The sequence below is a fragment of the Biomphalaria glabrata genome, chromosome 16 (genome assembly GCF_947242115.1).
Source record: "Biomphalaria glabrata chromosome 16, xgBioGlab47.1, whole genome shotgun sequence".
Lineage (NCBI taxonomy): Eukaryota > Metazoa > Mollusca > Gastropoda > Planorbidae > Biomphalaria > Biomphalaria glabrata.
The window spans coordinates 15,127,890-15,146,259 of NC_074726.1; the positions used below are offsets into that span (position 1 = coordinate 15,127,890).

General features: G+C 34.7%; 1 protein-coding gene and 1 long non-coding RNA gene across 35 annotated transcripts in view; one reads left to right on the forward strand and one right to left on the reverse strand.

The window, feature by feature from the left end:
- Positions 1 to 18,370, reverse strand: part of LOC106078342 (titin-like) — a 533,611-nt gene that overhangs the window by 308,703 nt on the left and 206,538 nt on the right. For all 34 annotated transcript variants that reach the window (XM_056014734.1, XM_056014739.1, XM_056014738.1 and 31 more), the window contains 6 exons: positions 9,781 to 9,929; positions 9,428 to 9,606; positions 8,312 to 8,459; positions 7,182 to 7,597; positions 4,231 to 4,512; positions 44 to 132 (listed from right to left, as the gene is read on the reverse strand). In XM_056014734.1, coding sequence (XP_055870709.1) covers positions 44 to 132; positions 4,231 to 4,512; positions 7,182 to 7,597; positions 8,312 to 8,459; positions 9,428 to 9,606; positions 9,781 to 9,929 — 1,263 coding nt within the window. The remainder of the gene's footprint in view (positions 1 to 43; positions 133 to 4,230; positions 4,513 to 7,181; positions 7,598 to 8,311; positions 8,460 to 9,427; positions 9,607 to 9,780; positions 9,930 to 18,370) is intronic.
- Positions 11,996 to 12,413, forward strand: LOC129923494 (uncharacterized). The gene is made up of 3 exons (XR_008775460.1): positions 11,996 to 12,073; positions 12,242 to 12,325; positions 12,359 to 12,413. It is a non-coding gene; the product is annotated as an uncharacterized LOC129923494 (long non-coding RNA).

The window sequence follows — 18,370 nt, forward strand, 5'->3', positions numbered from 1 at the left end:
GGGGGGGGGGGGGGGGGAATACAGATTTAGATCTATATTATACCGTCTGCGACTTTGGCTTGATCACAAATTCCGGTGCTTTCCCTTCAGGTTTTACTTCTTCGATAACGTCCTCGTGTGCTTTCTCTTCAGCTGGAATCAAATGAAAGAGAATAAAATTTAATTGAATTTTGAAAACCAAAAAAAAAACATTCTGAAATAGGCTACATAAGATAAACAAATATTATATAGGCCTATCTTAATTTAGAAGAACTACTACGATAATATGGCCCAGTAGGCCTACATGAAAATAAGCCTAATGTTTAAAATTAGACTTAGCCTCATTAAGTTTTAAGTTCAGCTTTAAAAGAAGGAATATGATAGGCTATTATGAGACGTCTTTTTTTTAAAAAAAAAGCATTTTTCGAAATGCTGGTTTACAAACTATAGTCTAGTTCCTTAAAATTTATCCTTAGTCCTTAGTAATTCGAATAAAACAAACAGATAAGTCCACAGCCCAAGATGTAGGACTAGATATTGCCTAGATCTCATTTAAAATGACTGCTTTCAAATAACATGGTGTGTCTAAATTCGTAATTATATCATATCCAGATGGTCGATCTTTATTTCGCCAATCAACAAGTCTACAATGCAAGATAACTACAGACCATTTATTTTTTTGTTGAAATAATTTAATATATTCCCTTTTATTCGTTCTGACCTATAAACCAAACAGAGCAGTAAAGCACTTAGCACTAAACCATAACTTACAAATAGAAAAACAAATTCTAATGAAATACTCAGAAAGATACAAAGATAGAGGCACATTTCTTTTTCCATACACTAGAAAAAAAAAACGTAAAAGTGCTCCTTCTTCCCTAGTGCCATAATAGAATTGAATGGGTTGCCTGAATCAGCCAGGAAAACCAACGACTTAGCAGAGTCTAAATCATTGATTAACATGCATGGCTAGATTGACAAATCTTATTTTACATTTATCTTCACGATATGTTGAGCCCAGTTGTAGACCTCCTATGTCCTGAACTCATCTTTATAGTATAGAAAGCAACATTATTTAGAACAATAATAATTTCATTTTTATAGCACTTGTTAACAAACTTAATGTAGTCTCTTTGAGAACTTCAATCATCGCATCTGTTCCTTCATTCTTGTCTTAGTGGTGCTGCTATATTTCACGTAACAAAATCCATCCCGGTCAGCAGCTGTTCTGCATGCTCCGTCAATTGTACCTTCAAGAATTACTTTGACAGGGAGTCTAGCTAGGACCCCCAAGCTATTGGAGATCTGTGGAGCCGCTTTGAATAAACACAAGGCAATTGTTCCTTTGCTTTTTCTTCAAAATTATTGTGGTCAATTGATAAATCCAGCACAAATGTATCATTCATGACAAGCTAAATATGGTTAAATCCATTTTGTCTATACAGTTTAGACAAAGGCCATTGCAGAGTTGATTGTGACAGTGACTAGACAGTGAGAGTCAAAGATTACGACAAAGAGAACCTGTCCATTCAAAATAATTGCACAGAATGTGAATTGAACGAAAGGCTTTAAAATCCCAATCCCTCACTAGAAACACAAATGTCTTCCTTTCGGGGCCTATTATTGAAACCATTTAGGTAGCCTATTGTTTTAAAGAAATTTTTTTATTATTATATTGGCCTCCTTCAGTCGTAGAACGATTATGGATCATCTCAGAGCACACTTCCTCATGTGGAGCCCTATTTTGGAGAGACACTCCCATCCACAGATAGCGCAAGTTAAGGTGGCTTTTGCTTCAGAGGTAACGGAGTTGGCCGTTTTTCGGATTGTACGTTTTTCTTCCTGAGCTGAGACTCACGTACTTTCACTGTCCATAGCTTTCTTGGACACTGTCTCTCTCCATCTGGTGCGGTCTAGAGCTATGTCTTCCCAATTGTCAGTATTGATTTTCACTGATTTGAGGTCACGTTTTATTACATCTATGTAACGGAGGTGGGGGCGACCAGTTTTTCTTGCGCCAGTCACGAGTTCTCCATAGAGGATGACTTTCGGGATGCGCTTGTCCTCCATCCGGCGAACATGTCCAAGCCAGCGCAAACGGCGTTGTCTGAGGCGAGGGCTGTAAAGATGCTGGGAATACCTGATCGCGCAAGGATCTCAGTATATATCTTTCCATGTGACTTTCAAGATCCTACGGAGACATCTCAAATGGAATGAGTTCAGTTTTCTCTCTTGCTTTGCATAGGTGGTCCATGATTCACTGCCATACAGCAGTGTACTCATAACGCATGCCTTGTAGACTTCCATTTTGGTCACCGTAGTTAGCTTATGGTTTTCCCAAACTCTTGGCATGAGTCAAGCGAAGGTTGAGACAGCCTTCCCTATGCGTTTTTTTTTATCTCCTCTTCTAGAGACATGTCATCTTTAATTGTGGATCCCAGATAGCTAAATTCGATTACGGCGTCCAGCTTGTTATCGTCTATGAGGATAGAGGGTGGTGCTGTAGCAGGTGGTCTCATAACATTTGTTTTCTTCGTGCTAATAGTCAAGCCATATTCTTTACAGGCCTGAGAAAAGCGGGACATTAGTGACTGAAGTTCCTCTTGCGTGTGTGCCACTACCGCTGCGTCTTCCGCGAATAACATATCTATTACGAGGGTGATTCTGATTTTAGTTTTTGGCCCTCAGTCTGGCAATATTTAGGAGTTTGCCATCAAATCTGGAATGGAGATAGATGCCTTCGGTGGATTTGTCAAACGCTTTGTGGATTAACAGTGAAAATAGTATTCCAAAGAGGGTTGGGGCCAGGACACATCCTTATTTAACTCCGCTATTTATACTGAAACTTTTGGAGCTGGCACCGTTGAATTGCACTGTACCCATCATATTTTGGTGGAAAGATACGATTATATTTAGTAGCTTTGGTGGACAGCCTATTATATGTAAAATTTTAAAGAGGTCATCTCTTACGGATAATAAAGATTATTATTATTATTATTATTATTATTATTATACAAAGGCATCATTTGTTATCTGCACTTTTCCTGGAGTTGGCGGATGGAGAAAATCATGTCGATCGTGGATCTCCCTGAGCGAAAGCCGCATTGTGATTCTGGATAGACGCAATCAGCGAGTTTTTGTAGCCTGGGAAGTATCACTCGAGCAAAGACTTTGCCTACAATACTTAAGAGGGAGATTCCCCTGTAATTGTTGCAGTCGCTCCTGTCACCTTTGTTCTTATACAGTGTAACGATTTTAGCATCCCGCAGGTCTTGTGGCATAGCACCTTCTTGCCAACATTTGCAAAGCAGTTCGTGTAGAGGTTGGATTAGAGTAGTTTTGCATTGTTTTAGAAGATCTGGGGGGATACCATCGCATCCGGGTGCTTTGCGGGCAGCCATGTTGTCTATGGCTTTGTTGAGCTCTGAAAGGGTGGGTATTTCGTCTAGCTCGTTCATTGTGGGTAATTGTATGATGGCCTTAAGGGCTGAGTCAAAGACTGAGCTTATTGTGGCGTAGACCTCAGAGTAATGTTCAACCCATCTGTGCATTTGTTGGCACTTGTCTGTGATAATTTCCCCAGTGGTTGATTTAAGAGGTGCTGTCCTGTTTTGGGAGGTTCCAAGTGCCTTTTTGATTCCTTCGTACATCGTAATGGTCTTTAAAGAAATAATGTATTTGTATCTAACAAACATCGCTTTACTTATATAATTTAATAAATAAAAAAAAGGAGTCATTTTCAGAAGACCAAAATTAGCTGTGAATCTCATATAGCTTTTAGAAGGACGGACAGACAGACCACACAAAACTAATAGCTACGTTTGCCATTTCCGCAAGAGTTGGGAGTAGTATACAAAAGACAATATAAGAAAAAAAAAAAAAGAATGATATAGATCAACTTTTAATAAAACAAAATTTTCCGACCTAACGAATAGTTTGTTCTTCAAATTTCTCTACATAATTTCCATTTCGCTTTGCGATGATCCCACTTTTACAACCGGTCCGTAAAGTACAAAATTATTTAGCGCCTTTCTTAAAGTAAAAATATCTAATATCTATGTGTTGCTTTTGTGAAAAAATAAATAAATAAAGGTGCTAAATGTTTAACTTATATGTTACTCTTTTGCGCTTTCAATGTGTTTATTTTTCTGTAGGCCTAAAGAGAAGCTGAAAAAGTGTGACTGGCTCTACTCTACTATTGCTATGTAAGACATCTAGAGGAAAAGTATGTGCGAGGAGCCTATAACTTACGTTTATTGACAGTCACTTCAACATCGCAAGTGTCCATGCCTAAGTCGTTAGCTACGGTCAGAGTGAACACACAACTATCGGAGACTTGAGACTTGGGGATGGTTAGGGTCACAGTTTCTGATGTGCTGCTGACCATTTGGCGGTCATCTGAGGACAAGATCTGGCCGTTGACTGACCATTCTGGCCTAGGCTCAGGTATTCCCTCAAAAGTGACTACCACTTCTATGGTCTCCCCTTCAAGTACAGACACTGGTTGCGGTTTGGTGATGATGCGAGCAGGAACTGTAGGCGTGAAAATGTCAGAAGATATGACACATGTGGAGAACAAAATGGATGCCGCATTCATAAGACACAAATCTAATTGTCATACCTTTTAAGCCATTCAGAGGCTACCGTAAAATAGTTTTAGATTAACTACTTACCCCCCTTTTTTTTACCCAAGTACACCTCTCACCATTTGGGGTACACATCACACATTTAATGTTTTACTTTATGTAAACCTGACTTGTAACTACAGCATCCCATTGTCACTATAACTCTCAATGAAAAGAACAACAGAGTGGGCGAGTTACCTAACCCTTAATGTTGGCCCCAATGCAGGAACATCTAAAGCTCTAAAGACTTGAGCTAGGCTGTACTTAGTACACCAATATTTGGCACCAAGGTTTGAGGTCAACTCAACAAGTCCTTGTAAAAAGCGACTTCAATGTATATATATATAAACCATTGCATCCCATCTTTTTTTGAAGTAACGTCTGATATATATAAGATAAGATTGCATATTCCTTTAATGTTCAGAGAATTATTTCTATTTCAGTTTTGTGAGACACTTATCAATGTAGAATACCTTAAAGTGTTATATCCATATCTATTTGTTGTTGTTATATATAAATATGTTAAGATTAGACAAACATTATTTGAAATAATGAGGTGAAATTTAGCATGGATGCATGCATTGCGGTGCTCATTAGCAGAAATTAAGAATGAGTTAAATTGTCATCACTCTCAGAACTCATTAATTACTATTTACAAAGGCTTTAGTATTAGAAATAAAGGAAAAACAAAACCCCACCTATTAAATAAAACAAAGCATTTTCTTTGGACAAAAACATTTATTTCTATTTAAGTTCTAGAACATAACAAAGAGGCTAATATGAAAGGCACTTCCATAAACAAAGTGTACATGTAAATATGTGGTGTTTTTTTTTAATAACAGACTTCATTAGTTAGTAATAGACTAGAAGCCTAAAATATATTTGAACAGCTGTAGTAATATATATATATATATATATATATATATATATATATATATATATATATATATATATATATGTATGTATATATATATATTTTAAATCTTAGGATTTAAAAAAAAAGGTCAAAATGATTTAGTTTTTTTATTTGCTACACAAAGTAATAAGCAATAAAAATCTAGCTTTGGTACCTTTTAATATTAAAATTGAAACCTAAACAGTTTTATCATCAAAACTTAGTAGGCAAAGACTTAAAAAAATTATTACCATTTTTTCAAAGATAAAATAGAAAACTGATCTTTATTAAAAGTAATATATTAATATATTTATTACAAGAAATATATTTATGTAATTTTGTTTGTTTTGTAAACAAAAAAAAATGTTTTTCAATGTAAAAAGCATATTAAAACTTTGCTGCATTATAGAAAATTAATTTGAAAGAACACATTTTAATTTTAAGTACCTAGAGATGTTGTTCTTTTGTTGAGCTTGTAAATACTATATAGTGGAGACATGTCATTTTTTAAATAGGAATAAAAAGAAATATTATCACACAGGATAAATATAAGCTGTTATGAATGACAATATTTAGAAGTATTAAAACAAGGTTGTATGTATTAGAAGGTAAGTATTTCACATTAATTAGCAAAAGTGTATAACATTTTCTCTAGCAGTTGTGAGATAATGTGTTAAGTACAAAATCAAAATGTTGGTAGGTGTAAATATAATAGTTGGAAAAAACAATATAATCAAATTGTCAGACAATTTTTAGTAATTAATCTTCTTAATAATATTTGTTTGATCACATAATTATAGAATGCAATCTCAAAAAGAAACAATACAAAAACAAGTTTAGTAATTAGTGTCAAAAGTTCATGTTAGAAGTATAATAACTATACAGATTAGAGGAGTTAAACACAAACATGCTGCAGAGGCTAATTATGGTGGCCATTTATCTTTTTCTGAATGTTTTAATCAAATCTAGGGTATTTCTAAACATGTGCTATGATTTTGTATCCCAGAAGAAGTAATTTGAAAACAAATGTAAAAACTGGATCAAGTTGTTTTTATGTTGTTGAAAATTTTTCTACCTAGAACTAACAAACATAAATAATAAAATAAGCTATACATGCCAAAGCTTCTAACCTTATCCTCTCTCACCGAATAATTAGAATGGTCAAACATTTTTGTTTTTTATCCAATCTTGAAAATGTGTTGACTGTCTTAGAATTACAATATCTACTCCTTCCCATGCACTATTTTTGGTTAACAGTCACATTTTAAGCTACTACTTGGACTGTACATTTTGTTTACATTAATAATGATGAAAGGACTTGTTTTAACTGCACTTGTTTTAACAAAATATTATTGAATGACTTGATTGACAGCATGCAAAAGCAGCAAACTATTTACAAATAAATGTTTATACTTTTTAAAAGATAAAAAAAAATTAATATGCCTTTAAAGACGGATAATTGTGTGAAATTAAAAACATATAGAAAAAATTGTTTAAAATAATTTCACATGCTGAGCTGATCAATTGGCACAGGATTTTGCATTGTAACATCAAACATTGTAGCATACGTGGTGAAAAAGAGCAGGATAATGAGGGGAAAAGGTGAGTTATATGTGCTGGGGAGATTATAAGTGGATAAAAAAAGCTTGGCAGCAATGTCACAATGCCACAATGAGACGAACCTTGTGGAAGTAACTTGGCTCTGGTGGTTGCCTCCCCTGCAATATTAGTTGCTCTGCAAGTGTATGTAACAGTGGTGTCAACCTTGGTCACACTCAGGATTCTCAGAGAGGCTGCATTGTCTTTGTATAACACCTGATATTTGGCTTCATCAGTGAGTGGCACATGGTCACCCAGCCACTGAACTTCAGGCCTGGGAATACCATTTACCTGGCAGACAAACTCAGCATTAACTCCGAGCCTGGTAGGTGTGTCAGACAGAGGTTTGGTGAACTGTGGTGCCTGTAAGGTCAAATTCACTATGGCAGAGCAAGATGTTGTGCCATATTTGTTGCTGAGAGTCACAGTAAACTTTCCAACATCCTCAGGTCCTGTCTCCTCAATGGTGAGTCTTACAATATTGTTGACATGTTCAATCCTAAGGGTAAAAGAGCAAGACAAACTCTTGAGGTTCAAAACCAATGTAATGCTAATAAATGAAGGATCACATTACCTGTGTAAATATTTTTGTTCTGATCATCATTTTAATGATATTAGTAAACAGTAAAGTTCCCCTTTCAGACCTTGTGGTCTATAGGGCAGATGATGTAAAGATCATCTGATTCTGTGGCCAACAGTTAATGAGGGTGTCATGTGGCAAGCACAACGACCAACCACCTTTACTTTTCCCCAACTAATGTCAGGTACCCATTAGAGCTGGGTGGACTCAGAGGCTCCAAAAATTAAAAATGCCAGTCTTCAAACCTGGGACCCCCAATTTAGAAGCCAAGCGCTTTACTGCTCAGCCACCATGCCTCCTTTAATCATATTATGATCAATTAAAACTTATAACACGTTATCAACCCAATTAAACAATAACATAAAAAAAAATTGTTCCATTTATAATTCTCCCATGCTCGTCATAACAAAAAATGGAGAAAACAGTACTAATGAAAAATAGAATGGCTTAAATGTTTACATTTACATAGTCATAGTAAAATTATATAAAGACTATAAAAAAACTAGAAAAAATGATTTTTGTTTACCAAAAGAAAAAAATAAATTTATTAGAATACTAAAAAAAAATAATTTTGAAAGATCTTTGAAACTACATTTTTTAATTACATGAATCAAATGTGTATTAAATTTTTACCTGTATCGGTCATCAATGATCTTCTCATCTTGAAACAGCCAGACAACATCAGGTTTTGGTTCTCCTTTGATTGTGGCTTCCAGGACAACAACATCTTTAAAGTCCACGGTGATGTCAGTGAATGTGGTCACAAATGTTGGAGCTTCCCCTTAATAAAACAAGTCACATTAGGATCAACTCAAGCACCTTTAATAAAACAAGTCACATTAGGATCAACTCAAGCACCCTTAATAAAACAAGTCACATTAGGATCAACTCAAGCACCTTTAATAAAACAAGTCACATTAGGATGAAGTCAAGCACCCTTAATAAAACAAGTCCCATTAGGATCAACTCAAGCACCCTTAATAAAAGAAGTCACATTAGGATGAAGTCAAGCACCTTTAATAAAACAAGTCCCATTAGGATCAACTCAAGCACCTTTAATAAAACAAGTCACATTAGGATGAACACAAGTACCCTTAATAAAACAAGTCACATTAGGATCAACTCAAGCACCCTTAATAAAACAAGTCGCATTAGGATCAACTCAAGCACCCTTAATAAAACAAGTCAGATTAGGATGAACACAAGTACCCTTAATAAAACAAGTCACATTAGGATGAACACAAGTACCCTTAATAAAACAAGTCACATTAGGATCAACTCAAGCACCCTTAATAAAACAAGTCGCATTAGGATCAACTCAAGCACCCTTAATAAAACAAGTCAGATTAGGATGAACACAAGTACCCTTAATAAAACAAGTCACATTAGGATGAAGTCAAGCACCTTTAATAAAACAAGTCCCATTAGGATGAAGTCAAGCATAAAAAAGATCAGGTTTAAAAAAAAAGATGGTTCCTTAAAGAGAATAAAACAAAGTAAGGAATAAGACTTGAAAAAAACAACAACAACAAGATTTAGTTAAAAATATATTTGGAGTTCAAATAAAAAAATTAATTCACAATTAAAAAAAGAAATTAATAAACACAAAATTATGTCCCATTAAGGCATAGTGTACTTTTACCATGAAAAATTTTCTATATATAATAACAAAATGGCAAATTGTTCTATTTTCATTACTTGCCCTATTAGCTAATAGTCTTTATAAGCAAAAAAACCCTATGTACAAACCTGCAGGGTTGACAAATATTTCTGCAGAGGTGGAATCACTTCCAGCAGAGTTACTTGCTGTAACAGTGTACTCTGCATCCTCTTCAAGATTGATATCTTTTATAGTTAGAGAGTAGCTGGTGTCCACTTCTGTGATATCATGGCGGTCATCTCTAATAATTTCAACATCATCACGGAACCTATTATTATAAGAATTATATTTCATAAAATAGTTTTAAATTCCAGTCTAAATTACGAAAACATTTTTCTAACAAATTAGGTGCTGATAATTGAGCTTAATTAAAAATGAAAATAAACCAGTAATTTCAAATGATATATATATATTTTTTTTTACAGAACTAAATTATAATCACCATTTTATTTCTGGCTTTGGTGCACCTTCTGCAAAGATTTGCAATGTCACAGTGTCACCTTCCATAACTTCTTGGTCTGAGAGCTCACTTAAGAACTTTGGAGCAAATGTAACATCGACTGAAATTTCTTCCCTGACTGGCTCTTGTTTCTATAAGAAAGACACTTTTACATGTGACTTAAAAGTTTTAGGACACTTGGTATAATAGGTATCAAATTAATTATGAAAAAGAGTAATTTTGACATTTAAGATCATTGAATCAAAATCAAATCAGGCACCAAAAATATTATTTAAACTATTTAAACTTTGTGAACAAGAAAAATGTGTAGCTGTAACTCTTTTCAATGAAGATTCAAGATATATGCATGTTTTTCAATGCTGTTGAAAAAAAAGAAGTGTATTAAAAAGTTTTTTTTTTTAATATAAATTTCCATCATAAAAAACAACACTGAATGAAGCAAATGAACAGAAACAGCTTAGCTCAGAACAAAATATTACTGGCCCAAAGAAATTGAAATAAAGCTGTAGAATCAAATACACATTTCAGCAGTATAGTAAAAAACAACAACATAAAAATACTTTAAAAAAAAAGATATTATATGTAATTGTATCAAACAGTTTGGATCAGTCATGTAATTACATATATTTGTAATAGTTCTAGACTAACAGTATTATATCTGTGTTGTCTCCATGCCCTATGATCCTATCACTTGACTAGACCATTTGGGAGGGAGGGAAGGCTGACACACAGAAGTTGATATAAGCTTTGTAGAGGAAACAAAAGAAATCTTGCTGGTACAAATCTGCAACATTTGGCTTAATGGTTAGTAATATGAAAAATGGAAATGTTAGATGACTTATTATTGAGTTATTCATGACATCTACTGAACTTTGAAATTAGTTAGACAATGAAATCTAAAAGCATATTTATGATGTGTGTTGAACTATGTGTTTAAAAAAATATGTTTGAAATAAACAATTAAACAACATATCACCTTACTATTACTTCAGTTATCAGTAAGAAAATTATTTGATTCCCTTACTATAACTGATGATTTCAATATACTATATCAAAGTATATTGAATGCTCTGTTGCTGTTAGAATACCATACCTGATACAACTAATCTAGTGCAAGCCTATTCTAAATTAATTTCAAAGAAATAGTAGATAGCATGTTCAAAAGATGTGCAACATTTAGTTCCTACTGGTTCTGAAAATATTCAGTCATTATAAATTTGGATTGATAGGGGAAACAAAAACTAATCAAATTTCTAGTGGTTCTAGACAGTTCCGGGCAGAGCAAATAAAAAAAACAACTAGGAAATGCATGTGAAAATAATGAAATTCAAATCAAATTGTTTACTTTTCTGGAAATTAAGAGTGCAGAAATTAGGAACTCTAAAAGTAGGTCAATGAGGATAGATCAACCAAATAAAGAAAAGTCTAGCCACTATATAATGAAAACTAGGAAAGTGGATCAGACTCAATTATAAGTGACTGATTCCTATTTCACATGTCTGAGAAAGTTTATTAAAATAATTAAATGAGCTTTGGATGTGCAGCCACTGGTTTTAAATTTAGAATGATGAAAAAGGTAGCATCTAATAAAGCACTGCATGGATGAAGTAAGTGTAATGATAATTTGCACACAGTGACTGCTAACCCACCTCTACCTCCTCTTTATCTTTCTTCAAGTTCACAGCATCAATGTGCACTTCTTCTGCCTGTGAAACAGAAGTAGCTACCAGAGAGAAATCAGCAAATGTCTGATCTTGTTCAGGTGTTTCTTTCTGTAATATTACATCCACAGTGGGAACAGGAAGAGAAAACGTCTCTTGGTCAATATCCCAAGACACATTCAGAGCAAAGTCTTTTGGTGAGATAGACTGGCTGGTGACTTCAGTCTCACTTTCATCAATGTCTTTATCTAAATCTATTTCTGTCTTTAATTTTTGTTCTTCAGGTTTTAAAATAACTATTTCTTCTTCAACTTCTTCTACTTCAGGTTTGGAAATAATTTCTTCAACCTCTTCTACTTCAGGTTTGGAAATAACAATTTCTTCTTCCACCTCCTCTAATTCAGGTTTAGAAATAACAATTTCAGTTACAACCTCTTCTACTTCAGGTTTGGAAATAACAATTTCTTCTTCAACCTCTTCCACTTCAGGTTTGGAAATAGCAATTTCTGCTTTAACCTCTTCAACTTCAGGTTTGGAAATAACAATTTCTGCTTCAACCTCTTCAACTTCAGGTTTGGAAATAACAATTTCTTCTTCAACCTCTTCAACTTCAGGTTTGGAAATAATAATTTCTTCTTCAACCTCTTCTACATCAGGTTTGGAAATAACAATTTCTTCATCAACCTCTTCTACTTCAGGTTTAGAAATAACAATTTCTTCATCAACCTCTTCTACTTCAGGTTTAGAAATAACAATTTCTTCTTCAACCTCTTCCACTTCAGGTTTGGAAATAACAATTTCTGCTTCAACCTCTTCTACTTCAGGTTTGGAAATAACAATTTCTTCTTCAACCTCTTCTACTTCAGGTTTGGAAATAACAAATTCTTCTTCAACTTCAGGTTTGGAAATAACAATTTCTGCTTCAACCTCTTCTACTTCAGGTTTGGAAATAACAATTTCTTCTTCAACCTCTTCTACTTCAGGTTTGGAAATAACAATTTCTGCTTCAACCTCTTCAACTTCAGGTTTGGAAATAACAATTTCTTCTTCAACCTCTTCAACTTCAGGTTTGGAAATAATAATTTCTTCTTCAACCTCTTCTACATCAGGTTTGGAAATAACAATTTCTTCATCAACCTCTTCTACTTCAGGTTTAGAAATAACAATTTCTTCATCAACCTCTTCTACTTCAGGTTTAGAAATAACAATTTCTTCTTCAACCTCTTCCACTTCAGGTTTGGAAATAACAATTTCTGCTTCAACCTCTTCTACTTCAGGTTTGGAAATAACAATTTCTTCTTCAACCTCTTCTACTTCAGGTTTGGAAATAACAAATTCTTCTTCAACTTCAGGTTTGGAAATAACAATTTCTGCTTCAACCTCTTCTACTTCAGGTTTGGAAATAACAATTTCTTCTTCAACCTCTTCTACTTCAGGTTTGGAAATAACAATTTCTGCTTCAACCTCTTCAACTTCAGGTTTGGAAATAACAATTTCTGCTTCAACCTCTTCTACTTCAGATTTAGAAATAACAATTTCTGCTTCAACCTGTTCAACTTCAGGTTTGGAAATAACAATTTCTGCTTCAACCTCTTCCACTTCAGGTTTGGAAATAACAATTTCTTCTTCAACCTCTTCTACTTCAGATTTAAGAATAACAATTTCTTCTTCAACCTCTTCAACTTCAGGTTTGGAAATAACAACTTCTTCTTCAACCTCTTCAACTTCAGGTTTGGAAATAACAATTTCTGCTTCAACCTCTTCTACTTCAGATTTAGGAATAACAATTTCTGCTTCAACCTCTTCTACTTCAGGTTTGGAAATAACAATTTCTTCTTCTACTTCCTGAACTTCAGGTTTTGAAATAATAATTTCTTCAACAGGTTTGTAAATAACAATTTCTTCATTAACCTCCTCTTGATCAAGCTGAGAAACAGTGATTTCTTCCTCAAAGATTTCTACTTCAGTTGGCTTAGAAACAGTGATTTCCTTTTCAACAATTTCAACTGTTGGTTTGGCAAGTGTTATTTCTTCTTCAACAATTTCCTCTTTCTCTTCAGGCTGAGAAACAGTGATTTCTTCCTCAAAGATTTCCTCTTCTGTTGGCTTAGAAACAGTGATTTCCTTTTCAACAATTTCAGCTATTGGTTTGGCTATTGCTATTTCTTCTTCAACAATTTCCTCCTCTTCCTCAGGCTGAGAAACAGTGATTTCTTCCTCAAAGATTTCCTCTTCTGTTGGCTTAGAAACAGTGATTTCCTTTTCAACAATTTCAACTGTTGGTTTGGCTATTGTTATTTCTTCTTCAACAATTTCCTCTTTCTCTTCAGGCTGAGAAACAGTGATTTCTTCCTCAAAGATTTCCTCTTCTGTTGGCTTAGAAACAGTGATTTCTTTTTCAACAATTTCAACTGTTGGTTTGGCAAGTGTTATTTCTTCTTCAACAATTTCCTCTTTCTCTTCAGGCTGAGAAACAGTGATTTCTTCCTCAAAGATTTCCTCTTCTGTTGGCTTAGAAACAGTGATTTCCTTTTCAACAATTTCAAATGTTGGTTTGGCAAGTGTTATTTCTTCTTCAACAATTTCCTCCTTTTCCTCAGGCTGAGAAACAGTGATTTCTTCCTCAAAGATTTCCTCTTCTGTTGGCTTGGAAATAGTGATTTCCTTTTCAACAATTTCAACTGTTGGTTTGGCAAGTGTTATTTCTTCTTCAACAATTTCCTCCTCTTCCTCAGGCTGAGAAACAGTGATTTCTTCCTCAAAGATTTCCTCTTCTGTTGGCTTAGAAACAGTGATTTCCTTTTCAACAATTTCAACTGTTGGTTTGGCAAGTGTTATTTCTTCTTCAACAATTTCCTCCTCTTTCTCTTCAGGCTGAGAAACAGTGATTTCTTCCTCAAAGATTTCCTCTTCTGTTGGCTTAGAAACAGTGATTTCCTTTTCAACAATTTCAACTGTTGGTTTGGCTATTGCTATTTCTTCTTCAAAAATTTCCTCCTCTTCCTCAGGCTGAGAAACAGTGATTTCTTCCTCAAAGATTTCCTCTTCTGTTGGCTTAGAAACAGTGATTTCCTTTTCAACAATTTCAACTGTTGGTTTGGCTATTGTTATTTCTTCTTCAACAATTTCCTCCTCTTCCTCAGGCTGAGAAACAGTGATTTCTTCCTCAAAGATTTCCTCTTCTGTTGGCTTAGAAACAGTGATTTCCTTTTCAACAATTTCAACTGTTGGTTTGGCAAGTGTTATTTCTTCTTCAACAATTTCCTCCTTTTCCTCAGGCTGAGAAACAGTGATTTCTTCCTCAAAGATTTCCTCTTCTGTTGGCTTGGAAATAGTGATTTCCTTTTCAACAATTTCAACTGTTGGTTTGGCAAGTGTTATTTCTTCTTCAACAATTTCCTCCTCTTCCTCAGGCTGAGAAACAGTGATTTCTTCCTCAAAGATTTCCTCTTCTGTTGGCTTAGAAACAGTGATTTCTTTTTCAACAATTTCAACTGTTGGTTTAACTATTGCTATTTCTTCTTCAACAATTTTCTCTTTCTCTTCAGGCTGAGAAACAGTGATTTCTTCCTCAAAGATTTCCTCTTCTGTTGGCTTAGAAACAGTGATTTCCTTTTCAACAATTTCAACTGTTGGTTTGGCTATTGTTATTTCTTCTTCAACAATTTCCTCCTCTTCCTCAGGCTGAGAAACAGTGATTTCTTCCTCAAAGATTTCCTCTTCTGTTGGCTTAGAAACAGTGATTTCTTTTTCAACAATTTCAACTGTTGGTTTGGCAAGTGTTATTTCTTCTTCAACAATTTCCTCCTCTTCCTCAGGCTGAGAAACAGTGATTTCTTCCTCAAAGATTTCCTCTTCAGTTGGCTTAGAAACAGTGATTTCCTTTTCAACAATTTCAACTGTTGGTTTGGCTATTGCTATTTCTTCTTCAACAATTTCCTCTTTCTCTTCAGGCTGAGAAACAGTAATTTCTTCCTCAAAGACTTCCTCTTCTGTTGGCTTAGAAACAGTGATTTCCTTTTCAACAATTTCAACTGTTGGTTTGGCAAGTGTTATTTCTTCTTCAACAATTTCCTCCTCTTCCTCAGGCTGAGAAACAGTGATTTCTTCCTCAAAGATTTCCTCTTTAGTTGGCTTAGAAACAGTGATTTCCTTTTCAACAATTTCAACTGTTGGTTTGGCTATTGCTATTTCTTCTTCAACAATTTCCTCTTTCTCTTCAGGCTGAGAAACAGTGATTTCTTCCTCAAAGATTTCCTCTTCTGTTGGCTTAGAAACAGTGATTTCCTTTTCAACAATTTCAAATGTTGGTTTGGCAAGTGTTATTTCTTCTTCAACAATTTCCTCCTTTTCCTCAGGCTGAGAAACAGTGATTTCTTCCTCAAAGATTTCCTCTTCTGTTGGCTTGGAAATAGTGATTTCCTTTTCAACAATTTCAACTGTTGGTTTGGCAAGTGTTATTTCTTCTTCAACAATTTCCTCCTCTTCCTCAGGCTGAGAAACAGTGATTTCTTCCTCAAAGATTTCCTCTTCTGTTGGCTTAGAAACAGTGATTTCCTTTTCAACAATTTCAACTGTTGGTTTGGCAAGTGTTATTTCTTCTTCAATTATTTCCTCCTCTTCCTCAGGCTGAGAAACAGTGATTTCTTCCTCAAAGATTTCCTCTTCAGTTGGCTTAGAAACAGTGATTTCCTTTTCAACAATTTCAACTGTTGGTTTGGCTATTGCTATTTCTTCTTCAACAATTTCCTCTTTCTCTTCAGGCTGAGAAACAGTGATTTCTTCCTCAAAGATTTCCTCTTCTGTTGGCTTAGAAACAGTGATTTCCTTTTCAACAATTTCAACTGTTGGTTTGGCAAGTGTTATTTCTTCTTCAACAATTTCCTCCTTTTCCTCAGGCTGAGAAACAGTGATTTCTTCCTCAAAGATTTCCTCTTCTGTTGGCTTGGAAATAAAGATTTCCTTTTCAACAATTTCAACTGTTGGTTTGGCAAGTGTTATTTCTTCTTCAACAATTTCCTCCTTTTCCTCAGGCTGAGAAACAGTGATTTCTTCCTCAAAGATTTCCTCTTCTGTTGGCTTGGAAATAGTGATTTCCTTTTCAACAATTTCAACTGTTGGTTTGGCAAGTGTTATTTCTTCTTCAACAATTTCCTCCTCTTCCTCAGGCTGAGAAACAGTGATTTCTTCCTCAAAGATTTCCTCTTCTGTTGGCTTAGAAACAGTGATTTCTTTTTCAACAATTTCAACTGTTGGTTTAACTATTGCTATTTCTTCTTCAACAATTTCCTCTTTCTCTTCAGGCTGAGAAACAGTGATTTCTTCCTCAAAGATTTCCTCTTCTGTTGGCTTAGAAACAGTGATTTCCTTTTCAACAATTTCAACTGTTGGTTTGGCTATTGTTATTTCTTCTTCAACAATTTCCTCCTCTTCCTCAGGCTGAGAAACAGTGATTTCTTCCTCAAAGATTTCCTCTTCTGTTGGCTTAGAAACAGTGATTTCCTTTTCAACAATTTCAACTGTTGGTTTGGCAAGTGTTATTTCTTCTTCAACAATTTCCTCCTTTTCCTCAGGCTGAGAAACAGTGATTTCTTCCTCAAAGATTTCCTCTTCTGTTGGCTTGGAAATAAAGATTTCCTTTTCAACAATTTCAACTGTTGGTTTGGCAAGTGTTATTTCTTCTTCAACAATTTCCTCCTCTTCCTCAGGCTGAGAAACAGTGATTTCTTCCGCAAAGATTTCCTCTTCTGTTGGCTTAGAAACAGTGATTTCCTTTTCAACAATTTCAACTGTTGGTTTGGCAAGTGTTATTTCTTCTTCAACAATTTCCTCTTTCTCTTCAGGCTGAGAAACAGTGATTTCTTCCTCAAAGAGTTCCTCTTCTGTTGGCTTAGAAACAGTGATTTCTTTTTCAAAAATTTCAACTGTTGGTTTGGCAAGTGTTATTTCTTCTTCAACAATTTCCTCTTTCTCTTCAGGCTGAGAAACAGTGATTTCTTCCTCAAAGATTTCCTCTTCTGTTGGCTTAGAAACAGTGATTTCTTTTTCAACAATTTCAACTGTTGGTTTGGCAAGTGTTATTTCTTCTTCAACAATTTCCTCTTTCTCTTCAGGCTGAGAAACAGTGATTTCTTCCTCAAAGATTTCCTCTTCTGTTGGCTTAGAAACAGTGATTTCCTTTTCAACAATTTCAACTGTTGGTTTGGCAAGTGCTATTTCTTCTTCAACAATTTCCTCTTTCTCTTCAGGCTGAGAAACAGTGATTTCTTCCTCAAAGATTTCCTCTTCTGTTGGCTTAGAAACAGTGATTTCCTTTTCAACAATTTCAACTGTTGGTTTGGCAAGTGTTATTTCTTCTTCAACAATTTCCTCCTCTTCCTCAGGCTGAGAAACAGTGATTTCTTCCTCAAAGATTTCCTCTTCAGTTGGCTTAGAAACAGTGATTTCCTTTTCAACAATTTCAACTGTTGGTTTGGCAAGTGTTATTTCTTCTTCAATTATTTCCTCCTCTTCCTCAGGCTGAGAAACAGTGATTTCTTCCTCAAAGATTTCCTCTTCAGTTGGCTTAGAAACAGTGATTTCCTTTTCAACAATTTCAACTGTTGGTTTGGCTATTGCTATTTCTTCTTCAACAATTTCCTCTTTCTCTTCAGGCTGAGAAACAGTGATTTCTTCCTCAAAGATTTCCTCTTCTGTTGGCTTAGAAACAGTGATTTCCTTTTCAACAATTTCAACTGTTGGTTTGGCAAGTGTTATTTCTTCTTCAACAATTTCCTCCTTTTCCTCAGGCTGAGAAACAGTGATTTCTTCCTCAAAGATTTCCTCTTCTGTTGGCTTGGAAATAAAGATTTCCTTTTCAACAATTTCAACTGTTGGTTTGGCAAGTGTTATTTCTTCTTCAACAATTTCCT